General features: G+C 34.3%; 1 protein-coding gene across 1 annotated transcript in view; it reads right to left on the reverse strand.

Moving 5' to 3' along the window:
* Vps13a (vacuolar protein sorting 13 homolog A) overlaps window positions 1-20,372 on the reverse strand; it is a 180,596-nt gene that overhangs the window by 35,903 nt on the left and 124,321 nt on the right. Inside the window, exons 48-59 of the mRNA XM_051194059.1 lie at window positions 19,813-20,208; window positions 19,287-19,391; window positions 19,031-19,177; window positions 17,007-17,135; window positions 15,865-15,998; window positions 10,543-10,672; window positions 7,874-8,106; window positions 7,107-7,260; window positions 6,232-6,378; window positions 5,660-5,741; window positions 4,490-4,559; window positions 3,226-3,331 (exon numbers count right to left, since the gene is read on the reverse strand). Coding sequence (XP_051050016.1) covers window positions 3,226-3,331; window positions 4,490-4,559; window positions 5,660-5,741; window positions 6,232-6,378; window positions 7,107-7,260; window positions 7,874-8,106; window positions 10,543-10,672; window positions 15,865-15,998; window positions 17,007-17,135; window positions 19,031-19,177; window positions 19,287-19,391; window positions 19,813-20,208 — 1,833 coding nt within the window. The remainder of the gene's footprint in view (window positions 1-3,225; window positions 3,332-4,489; window positions 4,560-5,659; window positions 5,742-6,231; window positions 6,379-7,106; window positions 7,261-7,873; window positions 8,107-10,542; window positions 10,673-15,864; window positions 15,999-17,006; window positions 17,136-19,030; window positions 19,178-19,286; window positions 19,392-19,812; window positions 20,209-20,372) is intronic.

Below are 20,372 nucleotides of genomic sequence, written 5' to 3' on the forward strand. Positions count from 1 at the left end.
TAGGGGAAGAGAGATCCCCCCCAGATGGGGCTTGTTGGTCAGTCATTCTAAGACAATGAGTGAATGCCATGCTCATTTGAGATTTGTCAAACTCTGGCATTCACAGATATGTGCATACACACCCTGCCACATCTGTGAAAGCACACACATGTGCATACACAAATATTTAATTAAAAAGGGAAGTAAACAAATGTCAAGGCAATAACCTAATCTAGCTTAGAAAATTAAAAAGAAAATTACAAAAGCAAGGAGGAAAGGAGCTATGAACTTAAGAATAATTAAAACATGTCGAGAGACATTAAAAGATAATTTGATAATACAAATTAGAATAGAAAGTAAATTAGGTACAAGACTGGACTCACCAAGATAGGATAGATTATTTTCTGTGATTTTGTCTAACCCAAATGGAGTAGACATCGTTGGATGTACGTATTACCTGTATGTAACTATTGTAATTATTGTACATGGTTTTTCTTATATTAGTTACAGCCTTCCTTTTGTATTAGACAAAAAAAGGGGAATTGTGGTGATGTACTGCTTATGATCTAATAAAGCCACTGGAGATCAAAATGCAAAGCCAGTAACATTCGTTAGTTATAGAAGCTGGGCAGTGGTGGCACACACTTTTAATCCCAGTACTCAGGAGACAGAGACAGATGGATCTCTTGTGAGTTCAAGAACACCCTGGGATATACAAGAGTAAATCAGTCTAAATGAGAAACAGAGCTCACACCTTTAATCCCAGCACTAGAGAGGTATATAAGAAGCAAAGGGTCTCATGTGAGATTTAGTTTCCAGTCAGGGAAGACAGAATCTCAATTTCAGCAACAAAATAGTAAAATAATAAACAATGAAAATGAAAAACTGATTCTTTGAAAGGACTACAGAGGGAACTTTATTTCCAGCTTTACCAAAATAGATGGATTATAAAGAAATATCATGCATAATGTATGCCAAAAAACTAGAAACCTGAGATAAAATGGACAGATTCCTAAACAATTGCAGAGAAGTGGTGAAACTGACTCAAGAAGAAACTGATCATTTAAATGATCTCCAAGAAGTGACATGTGATTCCAAAAGTGCCTACAAGGGAAATGCTCATAGAGGTCACCACTACCGAATTCTAGTAAACATTTCAGAGTATCAACGCTTCACAAATGCTTCCAAAAGGAAGAGGAAGGGACATTTCTCAACCCATACTGTAAAGTCATTACTATTCCAACAGCAAAACCAAAACCAAACCACAGATTAATATATTTTATGAATATGAACATAAAAGTCTCTAGCAAAATAATAGGAAACCAAATCTTCTTGTCTATAGATATAAGAACAATACCATATAAATGTAGGTATTAAATATACTGTCAAAAAAGAGGAAAAACTCAGGGTAACCTAATACTGAAAATTATACCGTACAAAATCAGAAGCAACCAACCAATGCCTGTTCTTATGGCTGTCTAACATCTCATTGGCTTTAAGAAAAGCAGACACGGATGAAAAGCAAAAGCACACAGATAAAAACCAACGGAATAAAACTACTTTTCTCAGATGATCTGATCTTACATACAAAAAAGCAAAAAGAAAATACATAATTAGAGGTAACAAATGACTTAGTAAGTTGCAAATGACAAGGGCAATTATCAAAAACAGCTGAATTTATATATAGTAGCATTATAACCCCACATTGAAACTATATAATATGAGCAATTTCATGCATAATAATCCAACAAACAAATGCTTAAGGATAGATTTAAATTACAAAATTTATACTCTGAAAATTACAATATATTGTTTGAAGAACTTGACAACCTGATTTTAAAATTCTTATTGAATTTCAAGGGCTCAAGTTAGTCTAAATAATCTTGAAAAAGAGCCAACTACTGGGTCATACCCCAATTATAAAACTCACTGATGATGGTAACAATTAAGGTTGGCAAAAGGATAGATAAACAGATTTCAGGAATAAAATAATGTATTTTTCCCCAGGCAAAAGAAGCCAACTATGCAACAGAGGAGCGAGCAGTGGCTCAGGACATGTTACTGAGACAGCTAAAAACACTTTCAGAAGAACTAAGGGTCTTTATGTCACACATACATAGAAATTAGACAAATGGATCAAAGACCTAGCTGTAAAAGCTTAAGCTTTAAAGACTTAGATACACGTTAATATATTCCCAACATAGGATTTGACAAATGATTTTAGAAGCATGCTAAAAGCATGAATAATAACAAATAAAAGAAAAATGAAAAATAACTTGTACTTCATTAACATTAAAGACTTCTACAAAAAACAAAATAAACAAACAAAAAACAGTAGAAAACATTTGAAAATCACATAGCTTGTCAAAGACCAATTAGAATGCACAAAGAACCAAGCCTGACAATCCGAATTTGATCTTGGCACTCACATGGAGGAAGGAAAGGACCAACTCGTGTGGGCTGTCCACTAACCTCCACACACATGCTATGGCATACTCCACATGTAAATAAATGTTTAAAAAATAGTATTCTTATCAGTTGTACAAACCCCAGTGAGAAGCCAGTTCATACCCACTAGGATAGTCATGAAAAAACCCACAAATAGTAGTTGTAGGGAAGGTTGGGAATTCTCACACATGCTAGTATGAAAAATGGTAGAAATAATCAAACATATGAAATTAGAATGAATTTGTTTAAAAGATTCAATTTTATTAAACATAATTACCATGTTATTTAGCAATTCTAATCCTAGGCATGTATATATAAGAGAAATGAAAAAGCACAAGGAAAAGAAAAATATGTACACAATGAACATCATCCTAGTCCAAATGCAAAAGCAATTCAGATTTCAACTAAGTGACAATTAGGTACAGTATAAAAAAATGCCATGTAATGAATTATTACTTGGTCATAAAAAAGAATGAAATGCTGATACATGTTACAACATGCCAAGTGATAGGGATTCAAGTGGAGTTGAAGGAGAAATGGGGATGAATATATTTCATTGTAGACATGTATGAAAGAAATTCTTATAAACAAATAATTATGAAGTATGTACTTAGCCAACACCACATGTATGATTTTTGTGGATATAAATGTTTTAGACAGAAAGCACATCAACATTATACAAAATTAAAACATTTAATATGTGATGAGAGATTCTTGAATTTGACCAGGTAACGACTACAACTTTGTGTACAAAGTTCTCTTTTAATATCCTTTCCTGTCAAAAGCTGCAAGTCTTACCTCTGTTTTCTCAGTCACCTCAGCTTTTGGAATAAGGTCTGCTATGGCATACACAAATCCAAGGTCCAATCTGAGATCCATTTCTTGAATCAACACTTTGAAATACCTATATTAAAAGGTAGGAAACATTAAAACCTTTTCAAGTAAATACATTAATAAGTGGACACAGAAAAGAAATTGACTATCACAAGAAGTTATGGAACAGACCATTTCATAGCAACAATGATGAACAAACAAAAGCTATATGTGACAAATTATTATGTTTAAATGAAAATTTTAATTAAAAAGCAAGGTCTAAAAGTCTTTCATAGTTTTAAAATTTTTGAGAAAATTAGACATCAATCTAGAGAGATGGCTAAGTGGTTAAGAGAACTCACTGGCTGCTCTTCCAGAAGATTTGGGTTTGATTCCCCCACCCACTTGAGGACTCATAACAGTCCATAACTGTAGTCCTATGGAATTCCATGACCTTTCTTGCCTCAGCAGGCACCTGGCATGTATAATGCCATGCAGACATACATACAGGCAAGACACTCATAAAGTAGAAATAAAGACAAAACATTAAAAAAAAAATCAGGAAACAAAAATAAAAGCAGTTCAGCCATACATACACAGTAACAATATATTATTTATTTATAAATTTTATCTATTGTCAGTGTGAATGTATGTGTGCGTGTCACGTGTTCCACAATACATTGTGTAGGCTGTTCTTTCCTTCCACCATTATGAAGGTGCTAGCGATCAAACCCAGGCTTTAGTGGGCTTGTGCTACTGTCTTTATACATTAAGACTTCTCATTAGCTCCATAATACTGAGTTTTTTTTTAAAAGCAGGAGAATGAATATTATTTATCTCAGTGATAAGAAGGAAGAAATAAAGAGGGAGTATCACTTAGATGGATGCTATGGTTCATAATCTGCTTCTTGGAATGAGTAAGTTATGATAGAAATCTTACTTTTGTCGCTATTTCTAAAACAATGTATGGTCATCATAAATAACTTAAAACATAAAAAACTAAAAAACACAAAAAACTTAAAAAGTACCCAAGATCCAGAAACATCTATTCTTAACCTTTAGGTATATTATAACTGGAATCTTCTCACTCACTAAGATTATCAAATACTCAATAGATTTCATTTTATTTTTAAAATTACCGTATACTTAAATATTTGACTCACCTTACATTTAGTTTTAACAAGAACAAAAATATTCAAATATTCAGACACAAAAAGTTAAACACACAAGAAATATATGAAATACTTACTTAATGCGTGATATTTGGGAATGTCCTGCAGATCTCATGACAATACTGACATCTGTAAAGGGCTTTGGTGCTGTAAAGGTTAAAAATATGATTATGTTCATCACATTTTAAGGCATTTCCCTTCAATTTAATATAATGTAAGTGGAAAATCAATCAGTGTAGTAAATCAGCAGCATCGATTGAAATTAATGACATCTACAAGGTCATTTAGTCTTAATTTCAGACCCATGAACTACTTTTTTAGTTATCTACAGTCACTTTAAGGAATACTAATGACAAAAATTAATGACTTTAAGTTAGAAGTATGGACTAGAATCATCAGCAAATTGTGAAAACATGTTCTAGAGTCTTGCTTCTAGGTTCTAGGTTCATGCTTCAACGGGGATTAGCATATGCATGTAAGGTGGTTAAAAGATTTGCAAGAAATTATGAAGAAAATCCACTCGAAAGTGTGTGCACTTCATGATATGGGGTGGTCTGTGGTGAAAACAACAGAAAAGGGAGGCAAAGAGAGGTGGAGTAATAGTGACAGGGAGCAAAGAAAAAGGATGGTAAAGAGGGATCAACAAGGAAGGCAGAAAAAGCATAGAAGAGGAGAGAAAGCATCAGTTATTCTCATTTGCAAAGCACAGAACCAGTCAAAAAAAAATGCTGAAACTAGGAAATGGGGAGATGGCTAAGGGGTTAAGTGCATATGCTAATCTTCCCTGCACCAACACTAGGCAACATACAATCTGTAACTCTAGTTCCAGGGGAATCTGATGTCCTCTTCTGGCCTCTTTAGGAACCAGGCATGCACACAGTGCACATATAAACTCTAAGGCACACACATAAACTAAACGATAATATTTTTAAAAAAATTAAATGTAAATTTTCCCATTGTTTAATTCAGTTCTTAATATTTTAAATATTATAGATTATTAGTTAGTTTATATATCAGCAACATGGTTTAAACTTCTTAGTTCTAAAAATGCCACTACATACTTTTTCTAAGTAACCTTTCCCTCAGCATTCACAGGATGTTCTGTTGAATAACTCCTAACCCTTCAGTAAGCAGTTATTATCTAATGATCTTGAAAAACGAAACTTGAGAATGTTACCGTTATAGCCAAAACAACAACAAAATAACTAGCCATACAACTATCCCACAATCTAAAAATATATACACACCTGAGTCCATCGTGATAGACTTTGGAGGTTTAATAGGATAAAACACGAAAGGAAAAATAGCACCATGAATTTGGTTTTGGATCTAAGAAAATGAAACATGAATCAGTATATAGCATGTCACATATACAACCAGACTATAATAACAGAATTTCAGAACTAGATTCAGACTAGTCAACAAATGCAGCTGATACAAGATGAGAGTTCAGAACATCCCTATAGTCTCCAACTTCAGTCTCTCCCTTCTTTCACTCCTCCCTTATCTTCTCTGTATTTGCTTTCTTTCAGTCTCTTTCTCTCAAACTATCCCTCCCTACTCCATGCCTTCTTTCCTTCTTAGACACAGAGTGTCATTCTGTAGCCCAGGCTGGTCTTGAACTCATGGTGATTGATGCTCCTGCCTCAGCTTATCAAGTAATGGGATTACAGGCATGCGTAACCCTGGCTTCTTTTCCAGTGTCTCAGTGTTCTTTCTACTCATTAGCTTCCATCTTTTCTTTGGTTTTGTGCTAGATAAAACAGACCAAGGGAATGTACCTGGATTTTAATTGTTTTGCCTTCATTTCCAGACTCACCTGTATTCTATAAATCTGAATTCTCAATGATGACTGATGTGCAGATGTGTTATATTCTACTTTTAGTGCTGGGAGGTAATTTCTCCGTACAGCTATCACATGTGGTTGTAGAATTTTCATGTCATTGCCACTAGGTGTTAAGCGAACCTGAAAAAAAATATTACCCCAACCCCAACAATGAGATGTTTCTTTTTTGACCATTGATTAAAACTGTAAATTTATATGGAAGTAACTTTAGGATACCGTAATTTAAAAAGTAAAGTCTACAGAAAAGAGTGGAAGGGGCAGGGGAGTGAGTAGGAGCAAAGTATAATGTTACACATTACTTTATATGCTAACTTAAAAAAAATAAAGCTGAACATCCTAGTACATGTCTGTAATCTCTGTAATCTGGAGGCATACACAGAGGATTGCCATCCTCAAGGATATCTTGGTCTACACAGTGAGTTTTTTTTAAGGTCATCCAGGGCAAAACTAACCAAACCACACCAAACCCAAAACAAAAAGAAAGCTTTTAAAGTACAGATTTAATAGTCAAATTTTTATGTTTCTATTCATAAAATTAAGTATTCATATAAAGATTATAGATTGGCTGCATCACTTTTTTTATATTTAATTATTAAAACTGACTTTGGTAAGATACTAAAAATCTTAAAATAAAAATATTCTTGCCTCTTGTTACTTTAAAGAATAATTAGTAACTGATATCTTGAAAGAATGTGCATTCTTAATATAAAAACAGGTCAGATGAAATCTGTACATTAGTGTTAACTACAGTGAATATATTTGGAAGAAGTCAGTTTCTTCTTAAAATTCAGAAATAATTCAAATTAGAATGTAAAATTAAAGCTCACACCAGTACTTTTTAAATTTACCGGAATGTTATTGTCCAACTCAATAACCTTGTCCTCCAAAGGTGAAGACTCTGCGTATTCCCTGAATTCCTTCTCCAGCTTCTCAGTGTGTTTTACACTCATTGGCTTCCACCTTGCCTTTTTCTTTGGCTTTGTCTCCCAAACCACATCAGAACTTACATATAAAAGCAGAAATCACAGTATTAATTTATAACAAATAAAGTATTATATCATATAAACTACAGTTTTGCCAACAGCCTCAGCTATAAGCACATTTACAGTTTAAAACAAATTTACTCAACTAATCACTTTTTAGTTTTTATAGTGTTGTAAGGAGAAGGAAAATACCATTGAGCTTCCCTGTCATTCTTCATTTTCACTAGGGACTTACAGATAATGGTAAACATGAATAAATCAATTTGACTATGTAGGAGGGGAAAATGCTTTTGACATAAGAAAATGTAGATGGTCTAAGAAAGATCTGAAGACTTGGCTACCAGGAGTGGTAGGAAACACCATATTAAGATGGAATGGTGAATAGGATCAAATTGCGAAGGTAAAATTTCTGCAACCTTTAAGAAGGCAAAGACATGTGACCAGCTTTAACAAGACCTGGAGCAGTAGACAACTGTGGTGCATGAAGAACAAAGAGACTACCAGCATGGAAGGAACAACCTAGGAGTAGAGTATAACAGAAGCCAGTGTGAAGCCAAATAATGTAAAGCCTTTTAGGAACAGACTCTGAGTTTTATTTTTCAAATATTATTCCTAATATTAATGCATCTAACCTTGTAATGCCTATATAGGATACTTCTTGCTTTGTGTAATTATTGACAAGTGAAATTCCAACATCTTGTAATGCCAATACAATTTCTTGCTCTGCTAACTCCGCTTTTTCACTTTCATATGTTACTTTAAACACTTTTGGATCTTCAGTGAATAAAATAATACGCTGTAAGCCTTCAAAGAATGACACTAAGTAAATAGTTTTTTTCCCCACACTGATAGGTGTCATCATATCCTAAAAGGAAAAAAAAGAGAAAAGAAAAAAGGAATCAGTTTGTATCCAATAAACATTTAAGTCTATACTTGACATTTACATCATGAGAATACAAATAGCTTTACTTCCTAAAGCTGAGACAGCAAACTAAATGAACATTTGTACATCATTTGGAGAGAGTTATCTCTCAAATGAGCTATTTATGACAATTCATGACAAGCCACAGAATGAATAATTTGTACAACACCTGGAAGACTTCCTCACTAAAATAACCTGATGTCAGCTGCTACATGATAATGATACTGTTAACCATGAAGTAAAATCAGTTGTTTAAGTACTTTCTAGATCATAATAAATCTAGTTTAAAGTGCTATAAGCTAAACCAACAACACAAAATAGTATTTTTTGTTTTTACTGCATTTTAACTCTATGGAAAATATAGTATACATTAAAGGTTGTTTAAGCCTCAAATTCACATTTCCTTACATAGCAGAGTAAGAAAAAGGTATTTGTCATCTCAATTGCAATCCTTATAAAGCACTTAAGCAACTGGGTGCAATAACTTACATCTACAATCACAGAACTTGAGAGGCTGAGGCAAAAGAATTGCCATGAGCTAAGCTAACCTGTGCTACAGTGGGATCCTTTGATTCAAAATGTAAGACACATAAAAGTCATATATAACATTAAAAAACAAAAACAAAAACACTTATTTTTCCACAGGACTACTTAGGAATGTCCTTTATAAACACTGTTAGGAGCCAGTTAGATGACTCAGCAGGTAACATTATGTGTAGCCAAGCCTGATAACCTATATATATGGTAGGAGAGAACTGATTCACCCAAGTTATCTTCTGACCTCTACAAGTTGACTCGTGGTAGGTACCCTTTTACTGTGTGTATGCATGCACATACACACAAATTTACACATATAATAATAATACATAGACAAAAAGTAAAAACAAATGAATAAACATTGCATTGGTATCACAAATGTAACAAATTAATAGTTAACTGTGAATTCTAATTAATAAGTATTCTGATTAAGTTTTAATATTTAATTCACATTTATGTTACAATGCACAGAAATTAAAAATTGAAGTTACCACAAAATTTATTACCTAGGTAACACTACAAAAACTTCTAAAATAACCAGTACAAGAAGTACAGAGAATTAAGAAAGCAGGTATTTCAAAATAATCTGACTGCCTATTATACCAAATTTCAGACTTATCTTTATAAACTTCAAATTATTGGTATTATTTAGCTATGCAATGTAATAATCAAGAGATCATATAGGCTATTAATCCCAGAACTTGGCAGATGCAGAAGCAGAGGCAGGCGGATCTCTTTAGTTTGAGGTCAGCATGGTCTACATAGCACATTCCAGAACATCCAGGATTAATTAGGAAGTTACTATCTCAAAAACCAAACCAAACCAAATCAAATCAAAGAAAGCAAAACCTGCTAATCAAGAATGTTTAAAAATAAAAGTTAGACTAATTATATATGAAATCCTGAAAACAAAATCAAATCAACTAAAACCCATACTGATAGACAAGGGAAAAAAAAAATTCATCTAGTACAGGTGGTCTGGAGAAGTGGCTAGTGGTTAAGAGCATTTCCCAACACCCATATTAAGCAGCTCACAAGTATCATATGCATGCAGGTTCAGACAATCTGACACTGGCTTCTGACATTTATGGGAACTTGTATGCATATATAGTACATGTACATATAGTACTCAGGCACACATACACCAACACAGAAAATAAAATCCTAAAGAGTACAGTAGCATGAAATGACAAAGAAACTCTGAATATAGAATATTTTAAAAAAATACTTTTTATTGAAGAAAATTATGCAAAATAAAACTGCTTGTAGAGGAGCTGGAAAATGAGTCATGGTTAAGAGCTGTAAAACCAGAGGTTTCAGTCCCTGAAATGATCATCATTTAGTTTAACAAGCTTGACACTGAGAAATGAATTCTTTTTTTAGGTACAGAGATACTGAGGAGGTGAATGTTGAAAAACTTCAAGTACATCCACTTCGTAACAGTAAAAACAAAAGATGATATGAACAAAATCAGACTTGCAGTTCTTGTATTTTTGGAAAAGATCAAGTGTGACAGTACTAAATTCTGCACAATGGCCACAAAAAAAGATTACGTTTTGCTATTTCTTCTAAATACCAACTCTTGCTATGGCTTTACATACTCCTTTAGAGAAAGGACAGACTGATTACTGGTTTCCACTTCTACTTAGAATTTGAAAATGGCAAACCTAAATAAAATTGACAAAAGTTAAAAACAATTTTCAATATTGCTTTTTAAAATCTTTGCTAGCTTTTATAGAATAGCAAAAAACAGTCCTTAAAAATCAACTAGATGTAAAATAACACCTGCATAAAAAACGGAAAGGCAGCCGAGAACTCCATAATGACCAACTTCGCACTTACATCCTTATGTGTTACTTCTCCGTGGCTTTGCCCACAACTCCACGTCAGCTTTCTAGAGCCCACTGGATCAGCCCATGTATAATATACTGCTTTTCCAGGAGGAAGGGAATCTTCTATTTCATTGAGAGAACTGACAATAAGTAATAAAAATATGAATACATTAAATACAATTGACACACAAAAATCCTAAAAAATATTTCATTGAGATTTGTAAAAAATTCTAATAAGACTAGAAAAGAATTTTTCCCCTTTACACAATGAAAAGAGCATGTCTATATTTCCTTTCAGAATGTTTTCCGTTGAAAAATTTATTCTCTAAGAAAACAAGAATATTTCAAGGTAAACATTTTTCTGAGGAAATACAGATCTTTGAGAATCTAAACTTACTTTAAATTGTAGAAAAGTATTCTGAAAGTACTACACAGGAGCTGGAGAGGTGGCTCAAATGTTAGAAGTATGGTTAGCTCTTCTACAAGACCCAGGCTTAGTTTCTAGCACTCACCTCAGGAAACTTTTAACAATCTGTAACTGTAGTTTCAGAAAGCCTGAAACCCTTTCTGGCCTCTGAAGGCAATTTTACAAATATGGCATGCATACCCACATACACATAAAGACAAAAGTACTTTAGCTCAAAAGTAGTGCAAATCCTGAGTTTAATACACATATTCAAAATAACAAGAACAAAAAGTGAGAATTAAATAGAAATGATGCTAATTTCATATACCCACAGGTAGGCAAGTTATTTTCCAAATTATTAGATAATACATATAATAGAGTATGATGGTAAAGGACAAGGGATATGACTCCACAGATTAAGTGCTTGCAGCATTAGTGTGAAGAACAAAGTTTATATCCCCAGATAGAGTTTCCTAAAATCCAGATTCAGAATAGAATCCTGGGGTAAGACCAGCCAAAATCTACAAGCTCCTGTTACAGCCAGAGACTCACCTTAACAAATAAAATGAAGAGCAATTGAAGATGCCAAACAAGCACTTTGGGCCCATATACACACACTGTATACATACACCCACACTCATGGGAACATCACGCATACACACATGTACACATACACATCCACAAGCACAAAATACAAACAACAAGGCAAAAGGTAAAATATAGTTGTAATTACTAACAGGTTAAATATTCCTATTAAAAGATAAACAACCAGACCTAATAGCACTATGTCATCCCAGCAGTTAAGAGGCAGAGGCAAGATTATTTTTTAATTTAAGGCTAGCCTGGGTTACTAAATAAAATTCTATGTTTAAACACCAGGGAAAACACATTAAATAAAAACACTAACATTATAGACTTGGAAAATGAGCAAAATTCTACATATATGTTCACCAAAAATTATGTTTTGAAATAATTTATGTTTGCAACAGTGCTAAAAATTAAATCAGTAAATGTGTAGGTAAAAGAGAAAAGGAGCATGGAAAGGAATACATCAAAATACGGAAGCGCTTGGATTAGAGAGATTATCTCCTTTTTATGCTTACTTACTATAGAATTAAAATGAACAATTATTATACTGTATACAGGACATGTCAGACCTATTCAACAAATTCCTAAATATTCACAAAACCATCTTACCACTTTTTAAAAAGGAACTAAAGACACCGGCAGGGAACCCCACTGGTGTTCCTCAAATATCAGAGGAAGAAAAAGGTCAAATATAGCCAGGCACTGTGGTGCATGTGTTTAATCCCAGCACCTGGGAGGAAGAGGCAGGAGGATCTCTGAGTTTGAGGCCAGCCTGGTCTACAGAGCAAGTTCCAGGACAGGCTCCAAAGCAATACAGAGAAACCCTGTCTCAAAAACCCAACCAACCAACCAACTAACCAACCAACCAAACAAACAAACAAAAAATCAAATGTAAATGAGCTGATCAGCAGATAACTTTGTCCTTAAAGGAAAATTTTAATGTTCGATTAACTGCAAAATATTCCTTATAAAAACTTTAGTGAAGTCTCATCTTTGATAGCAATGAGAATTCAAAGAAAAAGAAAACTAAAAATGTTAGCAATGTATTTGTATGTATCTTAAACTTGGAGAAATGAACCTTGCAAAGGTGCAATAAAAAACCCATGTATAGCAATTACAGTGTCACAAAGAGCTTCTTCAGTAGTCAGGCTCTTCTTACAGGGAAACACCCAGGGACAGACTCCAAATGGTCAGGTAATAAAGACCTTAGCTGTGTAGTGTAATAGGCACATCATGGATAGAAGTGCTTAGAAAGGTAGTCTAGGAACACTTATTTAATCAACAATTAGAACTAAATGTAAGAGGAAGGATGTGTGTATAAATTCTCTGAAACTAATTAAATAAAAATAAAAAATAAAACAAGAAAAAGCAAATTTGAGGTAACCTAGAGTCACTAAGTAGAGAAATATACAGCTTTAGAAACTTTAGCAGCACTAAAAGACAAAGCTTCACAGAAAACCTAAATAAATTATAGATGTTAACAGCCATCTAAAATCACTGATATTTGGTTATGGTATTAGAGAGCACAGAAAAGTATCTATTGTTTGACAAAAATTTGAAAATTAGGCACAACATATTTTTAAAAACTATAAAAAAACAGTCTAGGGCTGGGGAGATGGTTCAGTTGGTAAAGTGCTTGCTACAATCATGAGGGTGTGAGATTGGTATGCTTGAACCCATGTAAAAGTTTAGCATGACATGAACCTGTAATCCTAATAACCAAAGAACAGACACTGGAAGACTCCTGGTGCTTACAGTCCAGGCAGTCTTGCTGAATCAATGAACTTTGCATTCAGTAACAGACTCTGTCCATAAAGTGGAGTGCCAGAGAGGGAGATAACCAACATCTTCCTCTAGCCTCTAGGCAAATACAAGCACGTGCAGACAGACAGACAGACAGACAGACAGACAGACAGACAGACAGACAGACAGACACACACACACACACACACACACACACACGCCAGTTGGCATGTAGGAGGAGCAGCAGGTGGCTACTGACTTTAGGGGATTGGCCCATCAGCACAGAAGGCACTGATGGATGAATCTTGGGATAAGCAAGGCCCTGAGGGCTTCTACTGCTGTTATGTCTTTACATGTTTGTCGCTGCCATTTTTCTTCAGTATCTGGCATTGTGTGAATGGATGTGGAGATATTCCTACTGCTTTTAATGTGGTGTGATTATCTCATGGAAATATCCTGTTCTACTGGGAATTTCTACCTATGGATTATTATGAAGATGATTTTCTCCTAAGATGTCCTGTTTAACTGAAGCAATGATTTCATACAATAATAGTTTTAGATTACATAGAACTTGATGATTGAGGGTCTTTAATAAACATAGTAAGGAATTATAATAGAGGTTAGCTTAGTGGGAAAACTAATACAGGTAAAAGCAAGATATGGTATTGCTCCCTGCCCCTGATAAAGCAGGGTGGAACAGGACAGAAAACAAAACCACAGAAATGTCACACTAGTCTTTCTTGAGGGGGCATGTAGCTCAGGTTAATGATTAAGGAAAACAATTGAATCTCAGAAGCTGTTAGCTCAAGTTTTACAAATTTTAATGTTGAGAGATGTGTTCACAGGTTTTGGTATACACCATAGCCAAAACAAAGCTTTAAGATGTTTTTGTTTAGAAAGGCACATAGTTGGCGGACTCCTTAAGGTCAGGGAACAAGAACAAAGCAGCCCAATTATTATTAGCTGATGTGCCTTTCTTATAAGGTGGGCGATCAGAGATAATTCTTAATTCCTTTTGCCCATTTCTGCTCTCAACTTCCCGATAAATAAAACTGCTGATGAAAAGGTATGGATCCTGAGGATTTAAAGCAGAGGTGACTAATTCTTTTTCATATATGAAAGTTTGGAGTTGTGATTCTTCTAAGATTTCTTATGATTACCTTTTGAGATAAATATGATCATTGGTCGTTGCAACTGCAAAATATAGCCTGCCAGCAAAAGAACTGGTTGAGAAAAATACCTTGCTTGCTTACACTCCAATCCGTAACAACTTGCTTGGGTAAAAATGTATATGAGTCCTTAGAACATGTTTTTCATTTCTAATATGTAAAATATTTAATCATATAAGGGATATGGAAAACATGAGGTTTTTTTCTTTTTTTTATTTGTACTCAGTGTAATCATTCAATTGAAAAATAGTATATAACCACATCATAATTTTTTTACCACTTGAAATTCTACTAGGGTATATAAACTGTAATGGAAAAAATAAAGAGAGAAGGAAAACACCAGGAAAGATGTAGAAGTAAAGTTAAAAGGAAAACATCAAAAGAGACAGACGGGAAACACCAGAGTAGAACAGAACAGAAAAAGAATAGCATACAGTAAACAATAAGAATAGTAAAATGAAGAACTAAGCTTTGGCCTTCAGAAAAGCCCTTGTGTGTTTGTCTAGTAGCTCACCTACTCTACATCTCTTCTTCAGTTTCTCTGGCCTGTATAAGACTTGCCTAGATGAGGATCTTGACATGTTTGAGATGTGTTTTTCTCTTTTTTGCCGGCCCCAGAGAGTTAAGTTTTATGCCTCCTCGCTGGCCTCAGATAACTAAGTTTTACTCCTCATATAGAAAAGTCAAATTGAGTGATAGTCCACCAATTTTGTTGGCTCCCCCTCAAACCCTGAGCTGTTGGAGGCTGGTTCTCATGGAAGTGGTACTAATAGACCACCACAAAATATGTTTTGTGTGTGTGTGTGTGTGTGTGTGTGTGTGTGTGTGTGTGTGTGTGTGTGTGTGGCAGAGAGAGAGGGAAAGAGAGGGAGAGAGAGAGAGAGAGTGTGGTGGTTTATACACATAATGTAGGTAGGTACTTAGGAGGTCAAGGCTGTGGACTCTGCTGAGCTTGAGAACAGTGTAAATTCTATACTAAGTTTGAAGTCAGCCGGCACTACATAGTGAGAGCCTGTCTCAAACATCAACCACCAAAACAAGAAAAAAAAAAAAAAAAAAAAAAAAAAAAAAAAAAAAAAAAAGAAAGAAAAAAGGAAGGAAGGAAGAAACGAATGAATGAACCAACGAACAAACAAACAAAATTTGGGGACTTATGACTAACTTGATAATATTCCTCAACAGATTTCAAAATGAACAATCCATGTGGCACTGGCTTTAGTTCTTTCATGTGTCTTTGACTCATTAAAAAACAATTATACATACCAAGTCAGTTCTACTCCTATATAATTGAATACAGTGTTTTAAAAAGAGAATCGCTTTAACATAAACTCAATAAAATGGCAATTTCTTAAGGAATCATTAGAAGGAATTTATGTTTCCTCAATTCTGCTAATTATAAATTACTATACTGTGACAATCACTTTACCTTTGCTTGTACTGAACAACATCATTCTTGGTATGATTTATTAGTAGGAATGTAGCTGCTCCATCATGGTAATCTGAGAACGTGATAACTGTAGAGTGCTCAGCCAAATTAACTTCTGCAATAATTCCTCCAAGCTTAAAGGAAAGAAAAAATATTTAATGTAATCATCTTGCTAAGAATATTAACTGATAGCATTTAATAATAAAACTACTCATAGGATAGTTTATACCACATAGGGTACCAAATAGAGCAGGCTTTTTCTTTTTTGGGGCCACCAACCAGCTCTCAAATCATGACATGGAGAATTAAGATTATTAGTTATAAATGCTTGGCCTTAGCATAAGTTCATTTCTGGCTAGTTTTATTTCTTTAACTTAATCTATTTCTCTTCACCTACATATTGCCTCAGGGCTATTTTTCCTTTCTTTTTGTATATCCTACTCTGTGTCTGCTGGGTGGCAGCTGCTTGGCTGGCCTCAGGTATCTCCCTTTCTTTGCCTCTCATTCTCCCCTCTCTTATTCTTCTCTCTCTAGCATAGATTTATCCTCCTGTTTATTCTCTCTGCTTGCCAACCCTGCCTATCACTTTCCTGCCTAGCCTTAGGCAGTCAAGGTAAAACAGCAATGCAGACATACATACTTAAATAAAAATGCAACATTAACAAAAGTAACCTTTACACAATTAAAAAATGCAGAACAAACAAATACAACAATCTTTACACAATTAAAGCAACATTCCACAGTATAAAATGGAACACATCTTTGCCTAGTTAAAATATTCCACAATATCTCTATGTATGTTCACTATGGCATACTATCTTAGAATAGTTTTTTGATTCACTTTCTATGAAAAATTAGACAATCCAGACTTTTTCATATCTGACAATAAAATTCTATTGTATGCAAATGAAATTTTAATATATTCCAGTGTTTATTCTAAACATACCCACTAACTTTCTAGATAATGAATTATTTTATATTTGTTTCACCTTTTCTTTCATAAAAAGAAATGGTGGCTAATTTTTAGTAAAGGAGGAAAATCATTGGGAAATCTGTTACAAAAAGCAAAGTGTAACACACATACATGTTTTTTTGATGACACACACAAGATAATGACCCTGAACATCAAGAAAAGCACTCACCTCATTATTCAGTCGCAATAAAATACAACTGTCTTGCTTGTTAAAGTGTATCCTTTTGGGAGGACCTTCACTCCTTTCAACTTGAATAAGAAGAATATTGGAGGTATTCTCAGGCCAAAAGGGGATGCACTAAAAATGTATTACACATATTTAAACAGATCTCATCACAAATACTTATGCCATTTAATAGTCTTAGAGAGAAGCAAATAAACTATTCTGCTCACACTTGCTGTCATCACCCTAGAAACCACCAGGATTTATCCCTTGTGCTTGACTGGGTTTTTGGAGCCCATTCTTCTCTTTGGGGGGGGGGTACCTTGCTCAGCCTAGACACAGGGGAGAAGGGCTTTGGTCCTGTCTCAAAGATGTGCCAGACTTCCTTTACTCTCCATGGGAAGCCTAACCCTCTCTGAGGAGTGGAATGGGGGGGGCAGGGAAGGTGAGGAGAGCAGGAAGAGGGGAAGGAGTGGGAAATGGAATTGGTATGTAAAATGAAAAAAAAAATGATAAAAAGAAAAATATTTGATTGAATAAATAAAATTAACTTTCTTTTAAAATTATTTATTATTATTTTTTCTTATATTTTCATCAAAACAAAACAAAACAAAACCCAACAACCAACCAACCAAGCAAGCCAACAACCAAACAAAAAACCAAAACTTCAGTGGACAAAAAAGACTGATGTCATTTACCTCAAAATCAACCCTAATAGAAATTCTAAAACTCTGCCAGGCGGTGATGGTTCACACCTTTAATCCCAGCACTTGGGAGACAGAGGCATGTGGATATCTGTGAATTTGAGACCAGCCTGGTCTACAAAAGCTAATTCCAGGACAGCCTCCAAAGCAATAGAGAAACTCTGCCTACTAGAAAAACCAAAAAAGAAATTCTAAAAATTCAAGAATATGCCCAAGGATTGATTTTATGTACAGGGAAAAAAAAATCATGAGTAAATTAGCAAATACTTTTCTAAACTCTTGACATTTTTGTATAATAATTCTTCAAAACTAGATAATATATTGTAAGAATGGAAAAATACAACCTTACTCCCCACTGACCACAGGAAGCTAGAAGTTTGATCTTAAATTCCAGACCTTGCCCTCTGCCAGTAAATAGGTGAAAGGTCACATTCTTTGCTGCAAGAGCCTAGCAAGAGGGGACCTTGGGGGCTACAGGAAACTGATTGGTCTATGGGACTTGGGCTTGGATGGTTTAAATTGACTGGTCTGTACCGCACAGGCTCTGGATGCTATGAGATGATTGGTTTAAAATGGATGGGCTTTGTTGTAATCTTATAAAAGCTATCTTACTTCCCACCTTGTGGTCCTCAGTCTCTAACCCTGCCTGGCGATTGACTGTGGACCCCAGTGCACTTGGAATATAAAAGACCTCATGCTTTTACATCAAGACCACTTCTCATGATTTGGGAGGGGCACCTTTCCTGAGTCAGGGCGTGAGGGTCCACACGCTCTGTGGGTCTTTCAATATCAACCTCAGTTCATCATTTACAAAAACTGTCAAACTTTCTGACATGAAACACAATTTCACTCTAAGTGACTCTTAATTTCTACCAAGAAGCAAGCTTGACTTAACTTATCATATAAAGGAATTCCCAACAGCTTCATGAGGAAATGAATAATTTCTTGCTCTTTAATAATAATTGTACTACTAGTGCTGTTATTTCCAAACTTCTAATGCAGTTATTTAACCAAATTTATTAGAATTGGCAGTGTCTATTATGCTGATTAAGCTATAGAGCAAACGACTAGTTTTTAATAATTGAAAAAGCCTTGATAAACAGTCAATAAAGTTTCATGGAACTGAAACACAATTAGAGTAGGCAGAATTAAAACAGTATATGATAATTTAAGGAATGTAATATCAAAAGTCAAACACAATTATAAGTACATTTTAATTAGCATATATTGACTTTACAAATCAGGTTCCACTGTGTTATTTTCAGGTAGTCTGTCATATACAGTCAACATAGAAATACAAATACATTATGAAATTTACTTACATACCTGCTCTAAGTCAAGAGAGAGCCATTTATCACTTCCTTCTTCAGCCACTGATATATGGTATTTGCTTTTGTTTTTAATCATATAAAAAGGAGTAAATATCACAATTCTGGTAATGTTAAAACTGCTGAGGTTTATAGTGACTCCAACCTAAGGAAACAAGACAGTTTGAAAACTATTAATATTGTACACTTATAAAATTTAAGTATCCAACAGATATATTTATAACGAAAGTTTATTTATCACAGAAGAAACTTACTTGGTATTCCATTTTCAGGCCTTTGCATTTAATGGCTCCATGACTACCAACAGTATCAATTGAAAACTGATCAGAGAGCTCACTATCAGTTACCATAAGCTGAACCTAGGAAAAGAAATTGAGATAAATTACAATTTAGATACCATCTCTCTGTGTATGTTATGGAAGGTCAAACTCAAAGCTTTGCGTGTAAGGCAAAACAAAACAATTGTAATAAATCTTTCTTAACATTAAATGTTTACTGTACATTTTGGCTAGATGTTTCTGAGACAGGGTCTCTTGTGTAGCTCAGGTTGGATATAACTTACTATGTATATATGCAGGCCTCAAAAATCAACATTCTCCTGCCTCTCAAATGCTGGGATTACAGATGCATGTTACTGTACCCAGCTTATTAACCTTTTTAACCTCAAATATTTAACAAATGTTATTTTTATCTAAATTTTATATTTTATTGTTCAGAGCACTAAAAACTGAAAAAGAATTGTTTATCAAAAGAGCAAAAGTTATAAAAAATGACACATACCTTATTGTTGTTAAAAAAGTGATTTGGCTGAAAGGAAAAGAGTACCGGTTTTTTATAATTAGGTGGATGCTTTCGGTGTATTCCATCTGCTTTGTACTGTAACATCCGATCAGTTTTATTGACCATCCAATATGGACTATGAAATGCCACAATTGTCTGACCAGTATTGTAAGTCATATGGATAGCAATATCTAAATCAGTCTTTTCCATTTCAGTGAGACAGGTAAAGTTGATGAAATTGATGTCTTGTTGACTAGGTTTTATATGAAATTCACTTTTCCAATCATGATTAAGATAGTCAAGCAACTTTAAGTGCAGCTTGGCTTGGTCCATTTGAACATTATAAATCTGTGATGAATGTCCTTCATTTAGAGTAACAACCGTGTTTTCAATGCCCTAGAATAAGAAGCAAAAACAAAAACAAACTTAAACATGATTCTGAAAAATACACCCCCAAATACACTTATTCTTTGCACATACTACCCAAAACTCTTTTGAAGTAACTGCCAGCTAATCATCAGTGTTCTTCAAGCTGTGAATGCCCTAGTGCTTGAGCTACA

Source organism: Phodopus roborovskii, unplaced genomic scaffold, assembly GCF_943737965.1.
Source record: "Phodopus roborovskii unplaced genomic scaffold, PHOROB, whole genome shotgun sequence".
NCBI classification, from domain to species: Eukaryota; Metazoa; Chordata; class Mammalia; order Rodentia; family Cricetidae; genus Phodopus; species Phodopus roborovskii.